Source organism: Toxoplasma gondii, chromosome X, assembly GCF_000006565.2.
Source record: "Toxoplasma gondii ME49 chromosome X, whole genome shotgun sequence".
NCBI classification, from domain to species: domain Eukaryota; phylum Apicomplexa; class Conoidasida; order Eucoccidiorida; family Sarcocystidae; genus Toxoplasma; species Toxoplasma gondii.
Genome location: NC_031478.1, coordinates 4,783,547 through 4,803,369, shown reverse-complemented (window position 1 = coordinate 4,803,369; position 19,823 = coordinate 4,783,547). Strand labels below are relative to the sequence as shown.

Below are 19,823 nucleotides of genomic sequence, written 5' to 3'. Positions count from 1 at the left end.
CACCCCCTAATCCAAGGCATATCTGAAGCACTGTCGACGAGGTTGAGAACGGGATAGCAAACGCAGCTCCCTGGGGCATGTGTGTACAGTAGCAGTTATCAACTGGAGCTCTCTGGCGGATAACACTACAATTTGTTGTGGTAAAAGCTTGCTCCAGTACGTGTCTAAGGTTTTGCGCGAAGTGCACTGCTCCCCAAGCTGCGAGTCGTGAGTGACTGAGAGACTCAGCGCCCACAGGAACAAGAAGTCATAACTGCCATTGCTGGGAAGTGTGCTCATGCCTCGGCTGCCAGAGAAACAGTCACCATGCGATGTGCCCGACGTAGGGGACCCGGGACAGGGATACGACCCGCTGATAGATTCGTCGATTCGCCACCCAGGACTGCAATACATGATTACGAAGATCGCGTCTGAGACACTACCACGACACCAGCTAAAATTAGAGTATACACTTCAGGATGTCCAAAGAGGCAAATCAGATGGTGACAGAAAGACACAGCATTTGCGCAGGAGACTGTTTGCTCGACAAGGCGATTCCATGACTCGCATCCAGAAGAAGATCCAGAGTGCATTGATAACCTGTTCGGTGAGACAGCTAATCTGTTTCTGCCTTCTTTTGTTGTGACACGGGCTCTGCCAGCAACAGGCGGCACTCCCTTTCACTCATCTCAGTGGCGCTCGGATTCATTTCGAGCAACTTGCGGATTGCCTCTTTGCGTTCGGAGCGGTACTTATCACGCCGGGCTTCCAGTTTCGCTGCGAGCTGCGAGGACAGGCGAAGTGCAAACGCGGAAAAACACAACATAACGAGAAGCAATGGACATTTCCGCAGAAACAGGCGTTCCATGGTGGGGGACTGGGCATACGCACCTCAAAACTACAGGCACATCCGTGTGCGGGAGACTCGACAAGACGCGAATTTAGGTCCTCCACCCTGCCAGCATGTCGGCAAAAACTTGAGTACCGCAACCTAGAGTTGAAGGCTGAGAGGAAGAACTTACTTGGACAAGGAACGTAGGTAAGACAGTTGGGCTACAGTAGAGAAAAGTTGAACCGACTAAAGCACAGTCAGAAAGACCACTTGCATCGCCAACGCCGTCGCACGGACTGTCTGCGAGTGTGGAGTTCTTGTCCCGCGCAAGCCTGCTGCTTGCAGACGAACACACGACACCACTGGTTAACCGTCTAGCGGATTCGACTTCTCCGCGGCGGTAGGCGCCAAGCGCCATTCGAATGCCATTGAGCTGTTCGTCCACAACGATGAGCATCTGAAAAGTCGTCAAGAAAAACACCGTACCACAGGAACCCGCAAGGATATCAGGGACGAGGTACAAAGGGAGATCAACAAAGAGAGGTGAACGTGAAAAAACCGTCGGAGGCAGCTGCACCTCCACGCGTTCTGCAGCACTCCAGAACGCTGAGCATGAAAGGACAAAAGATATTCCTCACAGAAAATAGTTTTTCCGGCGCGCCGACAGTCCATAGAAACCACGTCGTCTACACATCGACCTCCATACAGGAGCAGAAACAAACATATCGCTGACGACGTTCTTTTGTTAATATCCTCATTCTGCATGCGAGTAGACACAATTTTAAAAGTGGATTCATCTACTATCCATCTACTACCCACAACTCACCTTGTTGTAGAAAAAAATCTTCTCGGCGGCAGCATTAAGTTCCTTGAGTCGCGCGACGTAAGCTCCGCGGTCGAAAACTCCAGCAAAGAGATCTTCTACCTCTTCGTCACCCCTCATTCTTGCGGTGGCCCTCTTCGTGTCGTCGAGTGCTGGCAGATGTGCAGACGATAAAACAACCGAGATAGATTTTGAAAGAGACGACACGGTAGACGGCTTAAAAAGCCAGAAGACGTACGCGGATAAAGCAATTGTCCCGATAATGCAACTGAGAGGAGAGGGAGGTGTAACGGAGTGTACAGTATTGGGAAAGGAACAAATCAAGAATGCAGAGAGCAGACGAAAGCAAAGCACGCGGCAGGACAGTTTGAAACCCAGAGAGAGAGATGAAAGACTGGACGAAGGCATATAAGAACGCGAAAACGTAGACGGACTGTAAAGGAAAATCTTGCCTTGATCTCCTTGGCAAACTGGGGTGACAAACACCTTTGTTTTGCAACGTAAACGTTGGGTATCTTGCAAGGACTATATTCAGTTGCTGCGTTCCGCTGCCCACACAGAAGGGCGCAAACAAAAGTGATGACGCCACGAGACAGAAGACGGAAAGAATGGGGAAACAGAGAAGAGAGAAATCTGTTTGGTGGAAAACACCGCCCTGGAAAGTACGATTTTTACCGCGCTCCCGCTGCGTTTACAACGGACGTTCGCTCTTAGTAGTACCCGTTCATGCACAGTGGTATTTCGTTACTCCCCGTTACTTCTGGCAAATGCAGCTGAGGAAAAAAGGAACTGTCCTTTTGGTGTTCCTTGACGCTACTATAGATGTTCTCACACGGACATTTAAACGAAACTTCATTCTGATTTTCAGCAAGATACGCTCCCCTGTTAGACGTTTTCAAGATTGATTCCCGGTCAGACTTTCTCCGTGAGAGCGACTCAGCGATGCATGCATGCATGCAAAAACGCGCTTCTCCGTAGTATTGACAAGCCTTCAGAAGTTCCCTTGTTATTCCGTAGAAAAAGACCAAGTCGTGTCGTTTCTTGTCACCTTCTTTCAGTGAAACCGGCGCGTGCCGCGCCTGGATGGAATTTGTTTGTCTTTCTTTCAACGCGGTGCGTCTCACAGACGGACCGAAACCGCCAGGAACCCAGGTTTGCTGCGTTTCTTCACCGAAGGTGAGGCAAGCTCGTCTGAACATCTTTAACCGCATGTAGGATTGCCGGTTGTTTGCAACTTCGCCGTCTTCCCGACCGTACTTGCAGCTCCTGAGCCCTGGCGCTCCTTACTTGTGACCTGCTGCTCAAGCGCCGGTACAAGGTTTAGTGTAAACCGACCGAGTTTGCGTCGCGAGTTTTCCAGTTTACCACCATTGCTTCCTTTTCCTTGTCCAGTCCTGAAATGGCAAGTGAAGAGGGCAGGGACACGGTGTTGCCGAGCCATGCTCTTTCTGGATGTCCGTCGCCGCCTGACGCACTGCCTCTCTCCTGCGGCACTTGCATCGCATGAATCCCTCGCCGGTCGAGACGTCTAACAGTTTTCCTCTGCAGACTTGGAAACACCTAAGCATTTGCGTAGTTTTTCACAGCGCCTTCTGACACATTGCGACGTTAGCCCTCGACGCTACGCTTTCGCCACAATGCTGGCCGGGTTGCGGTTCGACAAAACTCCGTCGAAGAAGAAGAAGCAGAAGGGAGCTCGAGACGCGGAGAGATCTCCCGGACGTGACGATGTGAGGGAATCGGATGCGAAGGTGTGTGGAGAAAAAGAAATCGCATCGAAGCCTTCAGAAAAACGCAGCTTGTCGCCGTGCAGAATTGTCCCGAGGGAGCAAAGCGCGAACGACCACGGTGCGGCGCGACGAGAGGGCGATGGAGCCTCAAGAATTCCGGGAAGTCGCTCTGACAGTCGTCCTCGTGATTTTGAACAAGAACGAAAGACATCTTTCCTCGACTCTTCTACGCACCACGGCATCTCTCCGGTCGCAGCTGCGCGAGAACTCAATCCTTTTCTCCGGCTCCCTGATGCATCCTCGACAGAGAAAGACGCAGATGCTAGGGTAAGGGCCAACACACATCCGCTCACAAAGAGAGCATTCGTCAGTGATTCCGAGAAGATTCTTACCTGCTTCTTTTTCCCCCTGTTACTTGCACTTTCGTTCCTCGTTTTCCTTGCTTTCTGCGGGGTGTCTCTCCTGTGCTGCTTCAAAGGCCTGCACCTGAATACGGTCTCGCCTCTTTTCTTTCTACGCGGACGTCAGCGCCTCCACACGCCTTCACTCCTATCTTGTGTGGGCTGCTCTTCTCCATTTCTTCTCGTTCTCCACGTGAATGGATTCTCACCATTGTTCTCATTCTGACTATGTTTCTCATTCGCACCAGATTTCGGCGTGTCTAAACCCTCTGCCTTCTCTTCTGTTAGCTGCCCTTCTCCTGCGTTTTTCGCGTTTGCCGTGTGAATGCCTGCTCACCATTCCTCTCACTTCTTTTCAGACTTCTCCGCATCCCTTCGCAGTTCTTGCCCCCACGGCCGACACCTGGCGCTCTGCCCAGACGTGGCGCGCTCGGCAGCTGCGCCGCCTGCAGGAGCGCGCGGCGAACATGGGAGACACGACAGTTGCCCGTTTGTTGGAAGAGCATGTCGGCGATAGTGGGAGTCTCGTTCCCGGTTTCGAGGTTCTCCCTGATACAGCTTCCTCTCCGCCTTCTTCGCGTCCGTGGAGTCGCCGCGTGCGGGAGTCGAGCGATTCTCGAGGAGATCGAGGACGCTCTTCGTTTCGCCCGGACGAGGAGCGAGGGAACTGTTGCAGTCCTTCGAGCAGGCGGGGAGAAGCACACAGGGAGACAGACACTCCCCTGACCCGTGCGTCTGGTTCTCGACTGCCTTCTGCCTCTTCGGGATTCGCGGCGTCTCACGGGCGAGGCGGCTGGCGAAAACAGGCATGGAGAGAAAGCGAGCGCTTCTTGGAGAGCGGGCTGAGCGAAGAAGGCGGCTCTGGCGACCGCCAGGGAGACCAAAGGGTGACGCGTTTCGAGTTTTCACGCTCGCGAGAAGAGAAGGAGACGAGCAGAGAGGAGAGTCGAGGCAAAAGACCTGCCTTGCGCTCACCTCCGCGGCCACCTTCGTCGGCTTTGAGGACAGAACGCTCTGGCGCGTCCTCGTCCATGCCTGCTCACAGCTTGCCTGCGCCACGCTCGCGGGAAGAAGCTCTCAGTCCCGACAACAAAACCGGACTCTCAGATCCCTTGTTCCTGGCAGGGTCCCGAGGGGAAGAGCTGACTTCAGAGTCGGCAAAACTCGACAGGGGTGACGCATCTCAGGTTCCGCCTCCCGCGTTATCTGCTCCCACAGACCCTCCGTCAGGTCGCCCACCAGCCCCCCCGGCTTCAGCGGACATGAACAACCTGGCGGCGCAAGCACTGCGGGCGCACCTATTGGGGGACCGGGCTGGGAGTCGCCGCTTGGAGGGTCTCATGGCCAGCCGCCAGCTGTCGGCGACAAATGAGGAGCTCGTGAGGAGCGAGAAGACACGCGCCGAGACATGCGAATCAGGCTCGGCCGCCCTACCCCCCTGGCAACGAGCAGCTGCTTGGGGCAGATTCGCGGGCCACCCGGCTGCAGAAGGCGAAGAGCGAGGGTACCCCAGCGACACCGCATTCGATCTCCGGAGGGAGAGAGATGCGGAGCACACCAACTTCGACCAAGTGTGTGTCGCTGCCGTTCTCAGGAACCGGATGTACGATGAAGATGATGACGCTGGTAGGATGGCTGGTGATACAACGACGCCTAACATCACACGTGTCAACAGGGGAAGAGAACGCATTCTCGGATGCCCATAAGATCCGCACTGTCGGACTGACAGAGACACACTCGCGATCGTTTCTTTCGTGAAAACGCACGAATGCTGGACGCAAGAAGAGAGGAAGCTGCGCTCTCACAGATCCAGCCGTGCTGCAGACAGTCTTCTCCAGTTGACACGCGACGTTTCACGCGTAGCGTGTGCATCAGATGAAATCAGGGTCCCTTACATTCGTATGCTTGCAGTCGCGTAGGTTCACAATCGCGTTTGGTTCCACATTTCGCTGGCGTGTTCCATATATATATATATATATGTTGTCTTTTATATGCATATTATATGTGTACCAGACTTGCAGCTAAACGTAGCTGTTTTTTTGTACGTTCACATGTGTATTGAGTGTACCACTTGGCACATCTCGGTTGTCGTTAGGATGTACTTGTTAACGCGAGCACGTTCTTCTGCAAGCTATGCGCTAGGGGGTGTAACTGCATATAGTTGTGTGACTCTCTCTGGCTGCTGCAGCTGCGCCTAAGGTTTCGGAGAAAAAACGTCGAATCTTAGAGGAGCGCGACCGCATGCGTGGACTCCGCCTGAACAAGCAACAGTGAGTCTGAAGGGAACACGTCTACCTCCACAGGGGTATCAACTTCTGGTCGCACTGTCGTTTTCTCCTTTCCGTTTTCTCCTTTCCGTTTTCCTGAGAAATTACCTCAGATGCCGCACCACCTCTGTCGGGCGCTGTCGCGAGGTCCCCTTCCCCATACCTGCTGTTGTACACTCTGTCACCGTGTCTGTTTCCGTCTTTCGGATTGCCTTTTCATGTGAAGAAGGACTTAGGCGGATCCGGATGTTATTTGCTTCGCTCGCTTCACTCGCAGACGCAGAAATCGAAACAACCAGGTCTGACCGCCTACAGGCGAGTAGCGAAGCCACGGAAGCTAATCAATCACGCGCGGATCTTGTGATGCGGTCTCGTCGCTTTGGGCCAATCCCTGGCTCTCTTCTGCGTTCACTCATTCACCATTATTGTCGATGTTCCGTGTGACGTCACCAGCGCCGTTCCCCTCGTCTGCACGTGCGTTTTTCAGGGGGAAGTGCAGCCGGTGTATCGACACCGAGAACTTCAGCCGCTTTCATGGCGCCGGCGTCGTCTCGATGGCCACCCACGCCGTGGTCTGCTTCCAGCCGTGGCGCAATTGCGTCCTGCGTTCACATCTTCTCATCATCCCGTCGGTTAGTCCTCCAAGACGTAGCAGAAAGGCCTCTTGTTCTTTTTCAAACAATCGATGTGCCGTTTCCCTCGGTAGGCGCGTACCTGTGGGCGACTACACCAGTAGACACTGGATTTAATCAGACAGCGAAGGAACACAACGTGCTTAAAACCGAGGACTATGTCGCTGAAGCTTCAGCCAGTGGGACATAGTTTGTCTTCGGGCTTCATCCACGGTCTTTCGAGATATGGATGTGTATGTACAGGCACACGTTAGTTCGGTCACAACGCTGGACGACGCGGGCTACGAAGAAATTCGCAATTTTCAAAAAAGTCTTGTCACGTATTTCAAAGATGCTAGACAAGAAGCTCCGATTTTCATCGAAACCGTCTCCCACTTTGTCTCCAAAGAAAAACTCTGGATGGGCGCAGGCCCTCATACTGCGGTAGAGGTTCTTCCTATCCCGGTGGATCGCCTGTCCGAAGCTAAAGTAAGGAACTGCGGTGAGGAGCTACGTGTGACTCATGGGGCTCTTGAAGTGGGGACAAGTACTGCTTTTATGTCTAATGCCTTTCCCGAATTCTCGGCGAAGATTAGACAACGTTGGAGTGCGTTTCGACAAAGGTGTTCTCATTTGGAAAGAAATGGCGGTTGTCCCTTTTTACCGTTCATGCGGAATCTCCTTACTACTTTTCTCCAAATCCACGGGACCGCTGTAGACTCTATAGAGGCCCTGCCGATAGCATCAGTTTCTGTACACGAAGTTGTCTCCTTGTGTGTGAGCAGCCCGCATGTATGCCTGTCGTCCTCATCTTCACCAGGGTAAATGCTACATGAATGGCGGCTTTGTCGGCAGCTATGTTTATTTGCCTATGCTAATCCCTCTCTGTGTTTCACCACCTACTGATGTTTCGACATGGAAAGATGGCTGGCTCTCCCTACACACTTGTGCTGCGTAACCGCGCGCGTCTTTGAAAACAGTGATAATTGCAGGTTGAGTACCATTCGACTTTTAGATGAGAGACGACATGTGCTCCAGTGTGATTCAGGTGGGTTATCGGTTTCGAGGAAAGCCAGGTCTGTAAAGCGAATCACATGTCCTCCAGCTTCCTCAACGAGTTTGTCGTTTGTGCATCTTTCTCATCGTTGTATTCTGCGTACACCAGTCTTCTTGGAAGGTGACCTGAGTAGGTGAACACCTTCCTTTCCGCGCCTCACAATCCGAGGTATGCACGGAAAGACGACTGTGCTGGTAATTTGTGCACATTCTTTCAGACGTACTTTAGGAAAGCATTTGAGGAAGCAGAAAGTGAATGGCAGCAGCACAAGAAGGTGATCGAAGTTCGTGGTCGGGACGGAATCCGCGCGGCCATTCCTGCGAACATTCCGTATATTCACGTCGACTTTGCCCTGAGTAAGTCACGCCTCAACCGAATATTCGCACATATTAACATGCGTGCCAGCTTCGGTAGTACGAGTGTAGCGATCTTCAGCAGCCCTGAGCTGTGCGAGTAGAGCCTTGTGGGTGAGGTTACGAGTCGCGACTGCCATGTGTTCGCAATCTGTACTTACCACAGAGTCGTGTTTTCGGGTGTCCAAGGCACACACTCTAGCATCCGCTGGCACTGAAGAAACACAGGTAGGAGTTCAAGAGTGTTGCTGCGCAGCCCAAAATCGCACAAACAGAAGATCGCTTTTCTTTCGTTTGTGGGACGGTGCAGCTGACGGATTAGCACACGTGATTGACGACGGCAGAAGCTTTTCGCCATCCTTCGGCCGCGAGGTTATTCAGGGGATGCTTGAGCTTTCCCCGACCGATCGAGCCTTCCCCACAGAGCAGTGAGTAGAAAACGGTGGAAGTAAACGACTCATTGTTCGTTGGCCTGTGAACAGCAGAGTAACTCTGTTGCTACATTTGGTACGCAACATACCCCCGCCGCAGAGGTAAAATGCCCTCTGGTGAGTGAAGGGGGTCGCACACTGACAACAACACGAACGTGGACTGTACAGAGGGAACATGTGCATTCGTCTACGTATACAGGTGAAAGTGTGCTGAATACAGTCACGACGTCTACACCAACGCAAATTCGTTCTTCAGGACACTTGTTCAAAGTTTCTCAGTCTGTAATCTGTCATGAGCATTTTCACGCATTCTTCCAACGTGTGTTTCAGTGCCAAGCAACGAGTTGTGTTGCAGTGAACAAGCAGGCATCCACATGTACAAGACGATGGGGATGTTCTGTGATAAGATCGTCTGTCTTATTCGGTATCGTGCGTATTTTCCGGTCTAATGTGCAGGGCATTCAAGAATACGGTAGCCTCATTTCGTCGCGATTTCTCTCGTTTTGACTGGACTGCGACGAACTAGCCGATGTAAAGACGCCTGAACTTTGCCTCTTTCTGTCACCCCCTCTTTTTTCGCGCTGATTCCAGAGACGTTGGCGTCTGTTTCCTCGGGTCACGTTACTCCACTTTTTTGAATGTTCGCAGGGTAGCATTCCTAGCCCTGGCCCGTATGCATGGGAGACAGTGGGGGCTCAAGCCATGCGCCTCGCTCGTTGTTTTACGCTCTCTCTGGTTGGTTAATGGAACACGAATGCTTGTAAAAACGTGTCGGTTGTCATTATGGGGAGGTTGATGCTGAGGAAAAAACTGTCTACGCTGTCTTTGTGAAAGTCAAGCAGAAACCCTGACCCTCACGTTTGTATATGTTGTGAAAGAAGCCACGCAGAAGAAAAACCTCGAGAGGCATTGACCGCATTCCTCAGCTACCAATCAACAGTGTAGCTAGCGTTCAGGCAGCGTGACGCATTTCTCGTGCTATGAGCGTTAGGTAGCCTGAGACGAAGCTGCGACAGTGCTGTCAATTAAGCAACTTAACAAGCATACTGAAAAAAAATGTATGGAAACGATCGAGAGATACATCTCCGCCACGTGCCGGCAGATCGTGCGTCTCGGGACATGCCGTGAGAAACCGCCGACAGCTTTTCAAACTCTCGCTTCCTTGTTGCTGTTAACGTACGACAACGAAAGAATGACTTTCTACCAAGTGGATGCACAGTCGTCCCTAGGATTGAGAAAAAGGAACCGCAACCGCGCAAGGTTTGGCGGTGACTTCCACCCGACTTGTCTCTGGCCCAAGGCCGGTGTCTGTACCTCCTGATAGGGCTGAGGGCTCGGAGAGAGAGTCTGCATTGATTCGCAGTTGATACTATTCGCAGTCAATACTGTACTTACATCTGATGTTTTCTACACATCGGATGAAATTATAAGACAACACATCAACAAAAGCGAGAGTTAAATTAAAGGAAACGTCAAGATGAACACAAAACGAAATATGAACCAGTTGTTTGTCAGGGCCCGCAACGCGTCATCAGCAGCTTGCTATCACCTGACTAAGCTAATGCTTTACCCAGTACCAAGAGCTTTCACAAATCGGAATCATTCACTGGTGCTCCCATATCGCAATCCCTTCCACTGAATCACAGACACGAACGCAACAACCCGTGCCTTTCTCAAATGCGTTTCGAGGCTGAAATTAACACGTCGTCGAAGACTCCCCAAATTACCGGACTGGCTTCGGTTTCACACAGAAAACTGAACAGAACCGAGCTGAGGACGTGTACGCCGTGCCTCAGTTCGACCTGCAGAGAGGGCCGGACAACCCCACGATGAGTGTGCAGCCTCGTCTCACGGTCGATGTTTGATTGTTTTTAAAGAAGGAACCTCTGGAGGGTTCAGCAAACCCTTTGGACAAGCGTAACACACGAAAAAAACTCGGACGCAGAGCACACGCGCGCAGCTTTAAATCATGCCGTGCAGCAACTCGGACAGGTGGTGCTGAACAGCAAATTACGATGTGCTCGAATTCGGGACTAAATCCGCAGCCCCAAGACGACGCGAGACCCGCCAGTCACACTGCGCTCATCGATGGCATGATACAGTTCAAACGATCACGGGGAATCTGCAGTCAACACAGAAACACATCCGTGACCAGAACCCTCCATCCCGAAAGTCTCCTTCCACGTCTCAGTGAGCCTTTCTACAAAGTATTTCCCCAGCATCTACTCGCAAAATACTTTAAGACTACCGCACAGGTACTGCTCACGACAGAAACTGTCGAAGTTATCGCTAGCGACGAAGTCGAATTACTTTGGATACCCCAGGGTTTCTGACGCATTTCATTTGGTCACGTACACTGAGATGTCTCGTAACGCTCCGTGAAAAGTCAGCTATCATGCGTGACCAGGAGCTGCGTGCGAGTGTGTGGCAGTGCGATTTGTTACAAGATAAACGACACATGATGGAAAAACATGGCAGCTTCGATGACTGGAGCAGCACACCGCGAGTTGCGTATCAGTGAATCTTCTGCCAAAGATCATCACATTGGTATCATTCCAGTATCGGTTTACAAGGCGCCAAAGTCAGTCTAACTTGCAAGCTTGAACCTTTACCTCGAATCTAGTATCGCAGTTCCACCTGCCGTGGGGCACCATGGTCTGCAACCGAAAACCACACATTAGAAATAAATGTCATCCCTTCAATATGCGAAGTGCGCCTCGTAACACGCGGAATCAGCATTAAGACCTGTGGAGATGAAAAGACACTGGGGTGCCGCCTGCAAATTTATTGATGCAATGCGTACCCTTCACAGATAAGATTTGTCGCGGCACTTCTGATAATATATCAAGAAGGCCGGCGCCATTCGGTACTCTAGCAGAAAGCGGAGGAACTTGGCGCTTAGAAAGCATCTTGAGTCCCCCCGAAGTCAAGTGCACCGCAGGCAAAAACTGTAAAAGCCAACAACTACACTCCAAACCTTGTGGCCTTCCACCGCTCTCACTGATTCATGAGTTTCGGCGAGTCATCACTGCTTACATACCTATATATACGGAATGCTACACAAAGATGACAGAACTATGTACTCAACGAACGCATTCCCGTGAAGATTTCAGCTCCACACCTATCCAGGCCGCTCGCTTTGGATTACACGCCACCGCTTCGGGTTGTTCCACGCGTCGGTAGAAAGTCGGGGAAACGGGTGCCACCTTCGAGACGCAGCCCTCCATTATGCTGACGTTCGCCGGCTCCGCATAATTCGTCAGATTAACGAATTGGTGCGGGGGCAGAGAGGTGGAGTATACGCCTGAGAATTGAAGCGCAGCACAGCAGAATTCGTATTGATGTGCAACTGCTTACAAGAAAGCTTTGAGGAAGTGAGATGCACACAAAGGAGAGGAAAACGCAGAGCCCCCCGAGAAGCAAGCCGCACCTGGTGTGCCAATATTGAGGTGTCTCACTCGTCACCTGGCGTAGCACATCGTCTGCGCGTTATCGCGTTATCCGCAGCCTTCCCCCATACGTCTGAAGTTCCCTTTGTCCCTTTTGGGTAGTATGTCTTCAGACATGGTACTGAACTTTCCGAGATGCTAGGGTGATTTCGGCGAGGAACCCGTGTCCCGGCAGCGGACGACGACTACACAGCCTTATTCATTATTAGCAACGCATGCCAGGCACATAATATAGTAGAAGAGACTATTGATGCGTGTAATCGACTTCCGCATTTCCTTTAACATGCGTGCACATCCGAACAAAGCGACGAAACAGCATACGGCGAATGAGCAATGAAGAACATCGTGACATACCCGTGTGAACTTCCTCCCTATCGCTAACGAAGCAATCCTGCTGCAAACAACACTCCACCACGCCTCCGCTCTGAGGCTCCGCTGGACCTGAAAAGGCATCGAAACACACAGTATAGTCTCCGACCTTCGCCACCAACAACAAACAGTCTCCTAGGCGATTCCCCACGATGGGTTCTCTCGCTGCCACACAGAGACCGGGACCGGCATTTAAAGCCCTCCGGACTTTCCAGAACATGTGAGCGGAACAGAAATAGGAGGTTGCTACTATCCGACACTATTGTTCCCCGAAATAGTTCGTTCGACCTTACTGAAGTCACTTACATTTTCCTCCGCGACGTTCTTTGCCAATCTGTTGATGACATTGGGGACATTCCTTTGGGCTCGGACGGCAGATGTCCAACAGAGGACAACTTTCTGAGAACACGACGCAGACATACAAAAAAGAAAAACTTGTCTTCCGTTTCCGCGTTCCAGTGGCACCCTGTCTCTTTCCTTCTACCAACTCGCTCCGCACGAAACAGACAAATGCCTAAGAGAGTCACTGGCGAAAATCAGGCTTGTCCGGAAATCACACCTGCAACGTTCGGCCTGAATGCTCCAGCGTACTGTGGCCTGTCGCTCGCAAGCCCTTTCTCTCCCAAGAATGTGCAACGCTGTGAGCAGCGGTTGTCGCTTGCCCGCCAGCACGACAGACGAACAAACATGCGCCAGAGCGAAGAGACGAGCAGAAGGTGAACACAAGAGCCTCAAGCTGATCTTGAGAGAGTATGTCAATCTGCAAATAACGTCTAGCAGACAAAGCTCACCCTTAGCCGGAGGCGGAATTGGCGGCAGCTCGGACGCCCGACAGCACGGAGGAATAAGCAACTCGACTGGAGGGCAAAATGATTTTGGAGCGGGTGGAGGTGAGGGAGGAGTCTTCTGTGGGACACGGGAGGTGGCGCAATGAGTCACACGAGCCGCCGTTTCAGTCCACAAGGTAGTCAGGCTATTCCCATTCACCATGAGTTCAGATCCTCTCCACGGAGGGAAACCACCGCGCCATTCCTGTCGGTTCCCCTTTCAACGAGCGAATTACATGTAACGAAGGCAAACAACTCGTCACAGAAAAAACAGCCCGTCGTACGGCACAACACAACAGGAACGAGAAACGCAGCGACGCGTCAACCCTCCAATATCATTGGCCAGCACACGATATCCCCTCTATGTCAATTTGAAAACACAGAATGGCCCAGACCGTACAAAAATGAATACATTTTGCGGTGCTCTAGCACGCCACCTCTTCTCCCTAAAACGTTATGGCGGTGAATTCACTGTCAGGCACGCTTAATATGACGCCGTCCCGCAGCCACCGCCCAGAAATCCTTCTCAACCACATCTGATTAACCTGGTTGAACGTTTCGTACGTCAGAAGCCCAAAGAATAGAAAAAACACACCTAAATATCTTCCAAAGACAAAGGGACGTACAGGGAACCGATCCTCACGACTGGCAAGAAAGGTTCCCCTTTTCGAGAAATATCACCTTGTCTTGAAAATCCTTAAAGTAGGAACTCCCCGCGACGACAAGAGAAAAAACAGGGACGCTCGTGTCAAAATGTGGCACAGATTCTCCCTCACTGCTTCACATTGCATGCTCTCCGTTCCTCCAGGCACTATCGTGTGAATGACACATACCGTGTCCACAGTTGCTTTGAAGGGTCGGCCCCACGTCAGCTTCAGCAAAACAGCGAACAAAAAACCAAAGCAATTTGCTTTGCGGAGATCTCTATTTACCTACATTGAACATACCTGCTCACACAGCCGATCCAGCATAGCATTTGCTTTGTCAACTAGCCAGTTCCCTGTCTGTTGTGTGTCGGGGATCCGGGGTGGGGGCGGCGCTGCTTCCATCTTGTGCGGCTCGACCAAGCAGGCATCGAGAAACGCATTAAGCTGATCGACACACATATTTCCTGTGCAAAAACGCAAGAGAATGAATAAGAAAAACACCATTTGTCCCTGATGGTTCCAAGATAGAAGCATGCGGGCAACAGGCTGAGTCAGGCCAAGACTGGGGGTGAACACACACACAAAAAGCCAGCACCCCTAGACGAACAGTGGATGAGGGAGAGACACATCCTGCTTTACGACGATTCCATCGAACTGACTGGCATCAGCTCCCATCCTCAGTTCTTAGCTACCTTCTCAGAAGACATCTCTCCCCGGCGCCGACTCCGTAGTGCGAACTGAAAAATGTGGGGCCTGGTAGTGAAACCTCCATATCACTCGGCCGAGAATTATGCAGGCAATCCCAACTGCATGCCCCCTTCCGAATCGCCAAAACATACGGATGCAGTCACGTCACTAACGATTTCTTGTACCCTGCCACCCGCCGAATGGGGATCGCCGCCCGTCGCCTCACCTGTCAAGCTTGTGGGTCGTTCTTTTCTGCAAAGGGCTGGGTCAGGCTCATAAAGGGGATATCCTTCTATCACTCTCTGGGATCCACGCATCCAACCGGCGCAAGACCTCCTCACGTACTCAGCCAACCCATGGATACCTTCTGCGACATACTGGTCAACGCGATCACCTGCCTCCGTGCATCCACCGATACTTGTACACCCGAGCAGTTCGTCATCAACGGCTGCAGCGATGTCACCGCAAAATGAGCAGTGCCAGCGAGCCAGCCCCTCTAGGCCACTTTCTTTGGCATTCGCACCTGCCCATACAGAACATTTGGATCCCGAAAGAATAAATTTATTGTGGTTTGAAAACACGCCATGCATTTCCGTGGCGATGCCAGATGTATATACAACACAAAAACTTGTCTCGCCCGCAACAAGTCGCTTCCCCTAGGCTCACACCGCTTATGTGTTTGACTGCATCAGTTGCTGGGACCTTCCAGACCGGAAGCAGTGGTCCACGATGAATCTCCCCTGGGCAACGTACCTTACGAAGCAGGCCCAGCTTACAGTGTGAAAAACGTCGCGACTCCCAGTGCTGTCGCGACGGGGGCTCCCAGCGGCCTAATGCTTTCTCTAAAATGCAGAAGAATGCTTCGGTCCCCACTGATAGAGACCACATGACTTTTAGACCTCCGCGCACATCCAAATTACATCGGCGCTGGCGCTTCGGACAGCAACATCACGCAACATTCTTCAAACATACCGATGAACTCATTTCTCGATGCAGTAGCACGAACCGCGACGAGACTGGGTGTCACAATCACAGGCTCCGTAACGGTACTGGATCCCAATTGAAAGACCCTTACCCCAGACTTCGGGTGAAGAAACAGGCACACCGCCATCTTCTGGACAGGGCGCACCAGCCCAGACAAGGGTGTTATATCCACAGTTAGGGCAATGCGGAGCTGAAATCTTCCGGTAGAACGCAGCCTGCCCAGATGGAACGACACTTCCGAATGCCGGAGGAACCAGGTCGAAGGGGGCCTGCACGAGACGCTTCATGTCTTCGCAGTAAGTGAATGCTGCCAGTTGAACACGCTTCAAAAAGCGCTTCAGATCAACGGAGTTTACCTCGCATGGTCCGCCACGGCGGCCGCGGATACGAATAAGCGGAAAGAACGAACCACACCGACTCTCTTCTCTCCGAGAACGAGGACTTCCGGGCACCTGACTCAGTGGCAATCGCTCCAGTAGCGAAAGTGGTACAGAAGGCATCTTGCTATTGGCTTGAGCTCTTGCAGTATCAGCCAGGTTCAACTCCTCCAAATATCTTTTCCCGTGGCCGGTTTCGCCTGCTGGCAAACTGGAAGGTAATCCCTGAACAGTACATTTCTTTTCACCCATGAGGTCCGCTTTACGGTACCCCACAACCTTGGGGGAGAAGTAAAAAGTTTCCTTGTCAGAAGTATACGTGGGTTGCCCTTTTGCATTATCACGTGGCTTCCCTGAAATGAAATGCACTGGAAGAGCCTGCACACTCGGAAGGCCAGAGGGCTGCCACACCTTTGTCGCCGAAAATAACGCTTGTTTGGCTGCCAGCTTATCCGGACACGCGGTTGCGGCTCGAGGGCTCACTGGCGATGCAGAACAAGCCACTCCTGAGCCTGCCGGCTCTAATGTCACAGGGGAAGTCTCCACTGGTCGAGTTGCGGAGAGTGGGAAGCTTGAACCCGGCGTCTGGTATTTGATGCCGTGGCAGCTGTTATTACCAGCAGCCGAAATCGCAGTGTCCCTGCACGCTTGAGAGGGGACTGCAGCCAATGTTGCTGCCCTTGCAAGGCCACAAGAATCTTGTCGGGGACTCGACGAGGTCACAGTGGTGGAGAAATGTTGCAAGGACGGAGACCCCCTCGTCCCTCCCTCAGCTACCGACACTCCAGAAACAACATGGGATGCCGAGGAGAATCCTGCTGCATCAGCGCTCCCCTGAGCAGGGGTTCCCGTCCTGGAGGCACCAGCGCCTCCCTCAGCACTCTGAGAACCCGAATCCATGCCTTGGGTGTTGAACAACACACGCAGATTCGTGTCTAACACAAAACGGGGCGGTTTCCAAATTGGCCGCCAGGTGGGAGTGACACTGACGTGCAACACACCGCTGCAGTATCCTGAAGCAATGCAGGAGGGCCGCGCCAGGAGCAATAAATATTTTTTGTCACAAGCTTGGTGAGCTCAGCAGATTCCTGACACCCGACGGAACCGGCGCGTAGGGACAGCCACAGGCAACTGCTCTTTCGGGAGTGATCCACGAGTGCCTTTGTACCGAAGACACGCGGATGTTTTGTCAGAAAGGACTGCAGATAAGATGGCCCGCGTCCTTGTTGATTTCTGCTTCTAGACCACGTTCCGCTCCAAATTCGAGTCGAGATACGTACTCAGCCGCTCTCCTCGGCAGTGTACCCACGCGCCCCCTAGTCAGCCGCAGGCATCGGAAGCTGCGTCACCAAACAAGAGAAAATGTCTCCGGATTCAGCCTCGCACTAAGCCTGCGCACCTGCGACCGCAACATATCGTAGAACAATACATTTAATGGTGTGAACAGAACGCACGTCACGACAATCACACGTGCCACACTGGGAAACGACTGTCGTGACTCGCGGGAGAAAGTCAGGCCCTTGAGGACTGTGCCTTCATGGAGCCAGGTGAAAGAGAAGACTTTCCATAGTACTTATTTTTCAGGCGACCATTCAAGAGCAAACAATAAACACTGTATCCCCACAAAAGTGAACCACTGGATGTCTTTTGTTCACCCTATAGCTGAGAGACCGCTATCGACAAACCGTTCAAAAGAACAAATGAATGCTGACAAAGAGAGAAGGCGACGCACGCATCAACGTGGAGAACGATTTCTTCTGCATGATGTGAAGCACACCAATCTGACCCGGAATAACAGGGCCACAAGCCAGCCTGTTATCCGGTGCACCAAAGTATTACGCGCAGCTTGGGACCCTACGCGTCCGCTGAATGGGGCAAAGGTTTGTGTAATGTTGCTTTTGTTGACGAATCATCGTTTTACCCCAGTACAGCGTATGAAAGCCTCCCCAATCATGTAGTGCAAACGCCCCATTTCGATGTGAAGGCAAGACAACGCAAGAGGCTGTGACGCTGCATCGTCTCCATAGTGCACGCTGCGAAAACTGTCCCATAGTTGTGCAATAAATGTAACGTTGTCGAATAAATGCAAATTCTGTAGTGAAGAAGCGGAAGCACTAGCACGGCCGTAGCATGAACGCAAGGACTCTGAGGACTGCGGCGATGTGCATCCCCTACTCTGCGAAAACCGGCTCCGCTTTAATGCTGGGCACCCGCTGTGCCAATGCGGTTGAATGGCTACGCTTTCCAGGTCAGTTGTCTTCTAGGTCGACAGAACACGGCTGCAATAGAGATTGACCGACGGCAAACGATCCTTCCCTCACTTCAGCAGACAGACCACACGTGGAGGCAGGGTAATTGCGAAGTGGCAAAGGATGAATGCTACTACGACGTCGTAGTTGCGGTTCTCCCTAGCCATACCCGTGGAAGGCCCAAAGTATCTGCTTGACAGCCATCAATTCTATGTTCGATTTCAGGCGCTCGACTCACCGACGGACTCTTTCGCATTTTACAACATGAACAAGCACTTGTCGAGCAATGGTTGGAGTGCAACACTTCAACTACACCCGAGGAGAACCTCGAGCCGGCATCTGACGCATCTCGCGTTTGATCGTCGAAAGAAATGATCGATGAAACGACGAACCAGTTGCTTAGAGAGATTCGAATGAGAACTCGTCTTACCAGGGAGTGATCCACTGTGGAGAACCGGAAAGCGGGTTCAGGCCAGCAGGAGTACGTGCCAACAAATACACTGCAACACCACAGCTTGAGAATACCACAGATCAGAAAGCCAACCGCTCCTGTCGGCCAGCCAGCAACGCCAATGCGGAAAAATTCAACAAAAAGGGAAGACGTGTGCGCACCATTCAGTGCCACGAAAATGACAGAAAACTGGAAGTTTTGTAGCCTTCAGGAAATAGAGGGGGAAGTGGCAAGAGAGTTAACGTCGATTGTCCGCCGTCTCACGGATGTTGCGCACCAGGCCTCCGTTAATTCGCATGAGGCTTGTAATTGGCAACATCTGCGCGAGTCGAGCTCTGGCCTTGCCTGTCCCCTGGCGCGGGCAGCGGGCGCACGAAACCTGTGTGGCTGACATGCTGCGCTGGTGATCCTTCAACTGCTCGTCCTGGCAAGAAGGCGTAGCTAGCAAGCCAACGCCTGTTTGCCTCCTGTAAAAAATTCTTAGGTGATGCTTACACTAGTGTTTGATTTCTTCGCGCATTCTTGTGAGTAGCACATTTTAGGCCAAGCCGCGGCGGTGCAGAGTCGCCGAAAGAGTTGACGTGCAACCTGCGGCAACCCCGATACACTTCGTACTATAACGCTGTTTTTCATGATCGCCGGCTCCACTCCAGAGGCGTTGATTGACATGCGACATGAAGCGAAACAACTGAGTCGCGGGGCTATCAATATGTTCTTGAGGTTCGTCTTGGAGTGATGCTAATTCACAGCCGAATGGTCGATTTGAAGGGCACCTCTGGAGCCATTAACGGGGAATGTTCACAAACTGCAAGGCAGACCGAGGTTCCGCTGTTGTGGGATCGGCGGGGGAACTCCTCACCAAATTCTCAATCCTATGGACACGAACATAAAGAAGAACATTGTTAGCGTTGTATCCGTGACTACGACAAGCTTTGAGCCCCCAAAAGTCCAGTGTCTCATGCCATCGCCGAGCGGACTGTGCTTTTAAAACCGCTCGGTTGCAAGAGCGTATGATGGTGAGGCTCTGCTTCCAGTTCCGATACTAGTCATACGTGAATTCTACAGTCGCCAATCGGTGACTTTGTAGATGAAGGGAACTTGTGAAATTCTGATAGAAGTCAGATGACAATGGCGACAGTAAACAAAGTGTGCGTCGCCGCTGGCTTGTCGGCGCTAAGGGAATTAGCACGTCTACCGAAGGGAGTGCGTTTTCAGATGTGTTGCCCCAGATTTACTGCACCATCTTTTCTTCGACGAAGTCATACACACATCGTCGCCGTTGTGACCCTTAGACCCGCG

General features: G+C 52.1%; 3 protein-coding genes across 3 annotated transcripts; 1 reads left to right on the top strand and 2 right to left on the bottom strand.

Annotated features, from left to right (window-relative positions):
• Window positions 1–221: 221 nt before the first annotated feature.
• Window positions 222–2,493, bottom strand: TGME49_235360 (hypothetical protein). Its single transcript, XM_002368890.2, has 3 exons — window positions 1,638–2,493; window positions 1,002–1,268; window positions 222–763 (listed from the first exon to the last, which is right to left on the bottom strand). Exons 1-3 carry the CDS (start codon window positions 2,040–2,042, stop codon window positions 596–598), a joined length of 840 nt encoding a protein of 279 aa, XP_002368931.2. The 5' UTR covers window positions 2,043–2,493; the 3' UTR covers window positions 222–595.
• Window positions 2,494–2,635: 142 nt separating this feature from the next.
• On the top strand, window positions 2,636–9,505 carry TGME49_235350 (cwfj family protein). Its single transcript, XM_018780424.1, has 8 exons — window positions 2,636–3,691; window positions 4,125–5,391; window positions 5,954–6,035; window positions 6,520–6,664; window positions 6,908–7,132; window positions 7,918–8,056; window positions 8,364–8,481; window positions 8,941–9,505. The coding sequence occupies exons 1-8, from the start codon at window positions 3,272–3,274 to the stop codon at window positions 9,008–9,010; spliced, it is 2,466 nt and encodes an 821-aa protein (XP_018635831.1). The 5' UTR covers window positions 2,636–3,271; the 3' UTR covers window positions 9,011–9,505.
• A 172-nt stretch (window positions 9,506–9,677) lies between these two features.
• TGME49_235340 (hypothetical protein) lies at window positions 9,678–18,821 on the bottom strand. Its single transcript, XM_018780423.1, has 10 exons — window positions 18,504–18,821; window positions 15,539–17,223; window positions 14,690–14,986; window positions 14,077–14,240; window positions 13,094–13,208; window positions 12,609–12,701; window positions 12,288–12,374; window positions 11,606–11,788; window positions 11,097–11,141; window positions 9,678–10,606 (listed from the first exon to the last, which is right to left on the bottom strand). The coding sequence occupies exons 2-9, from the start codon at window positions 16,722–16,724 to the stop codon at window positions 11,104–11,106; spliced, it is 2,163 nt and encodes a 720-aa protein (XP_018635832.1). The 5' UTR covers window positions 16,725–17,223; window positions 18,504–18,821; the 3' UTR covers window positions 9,678–10,606; window positions 11,097–11,103.
• Window positions 18,822–19,823: the final 1,002 nt, after the last annotated feature.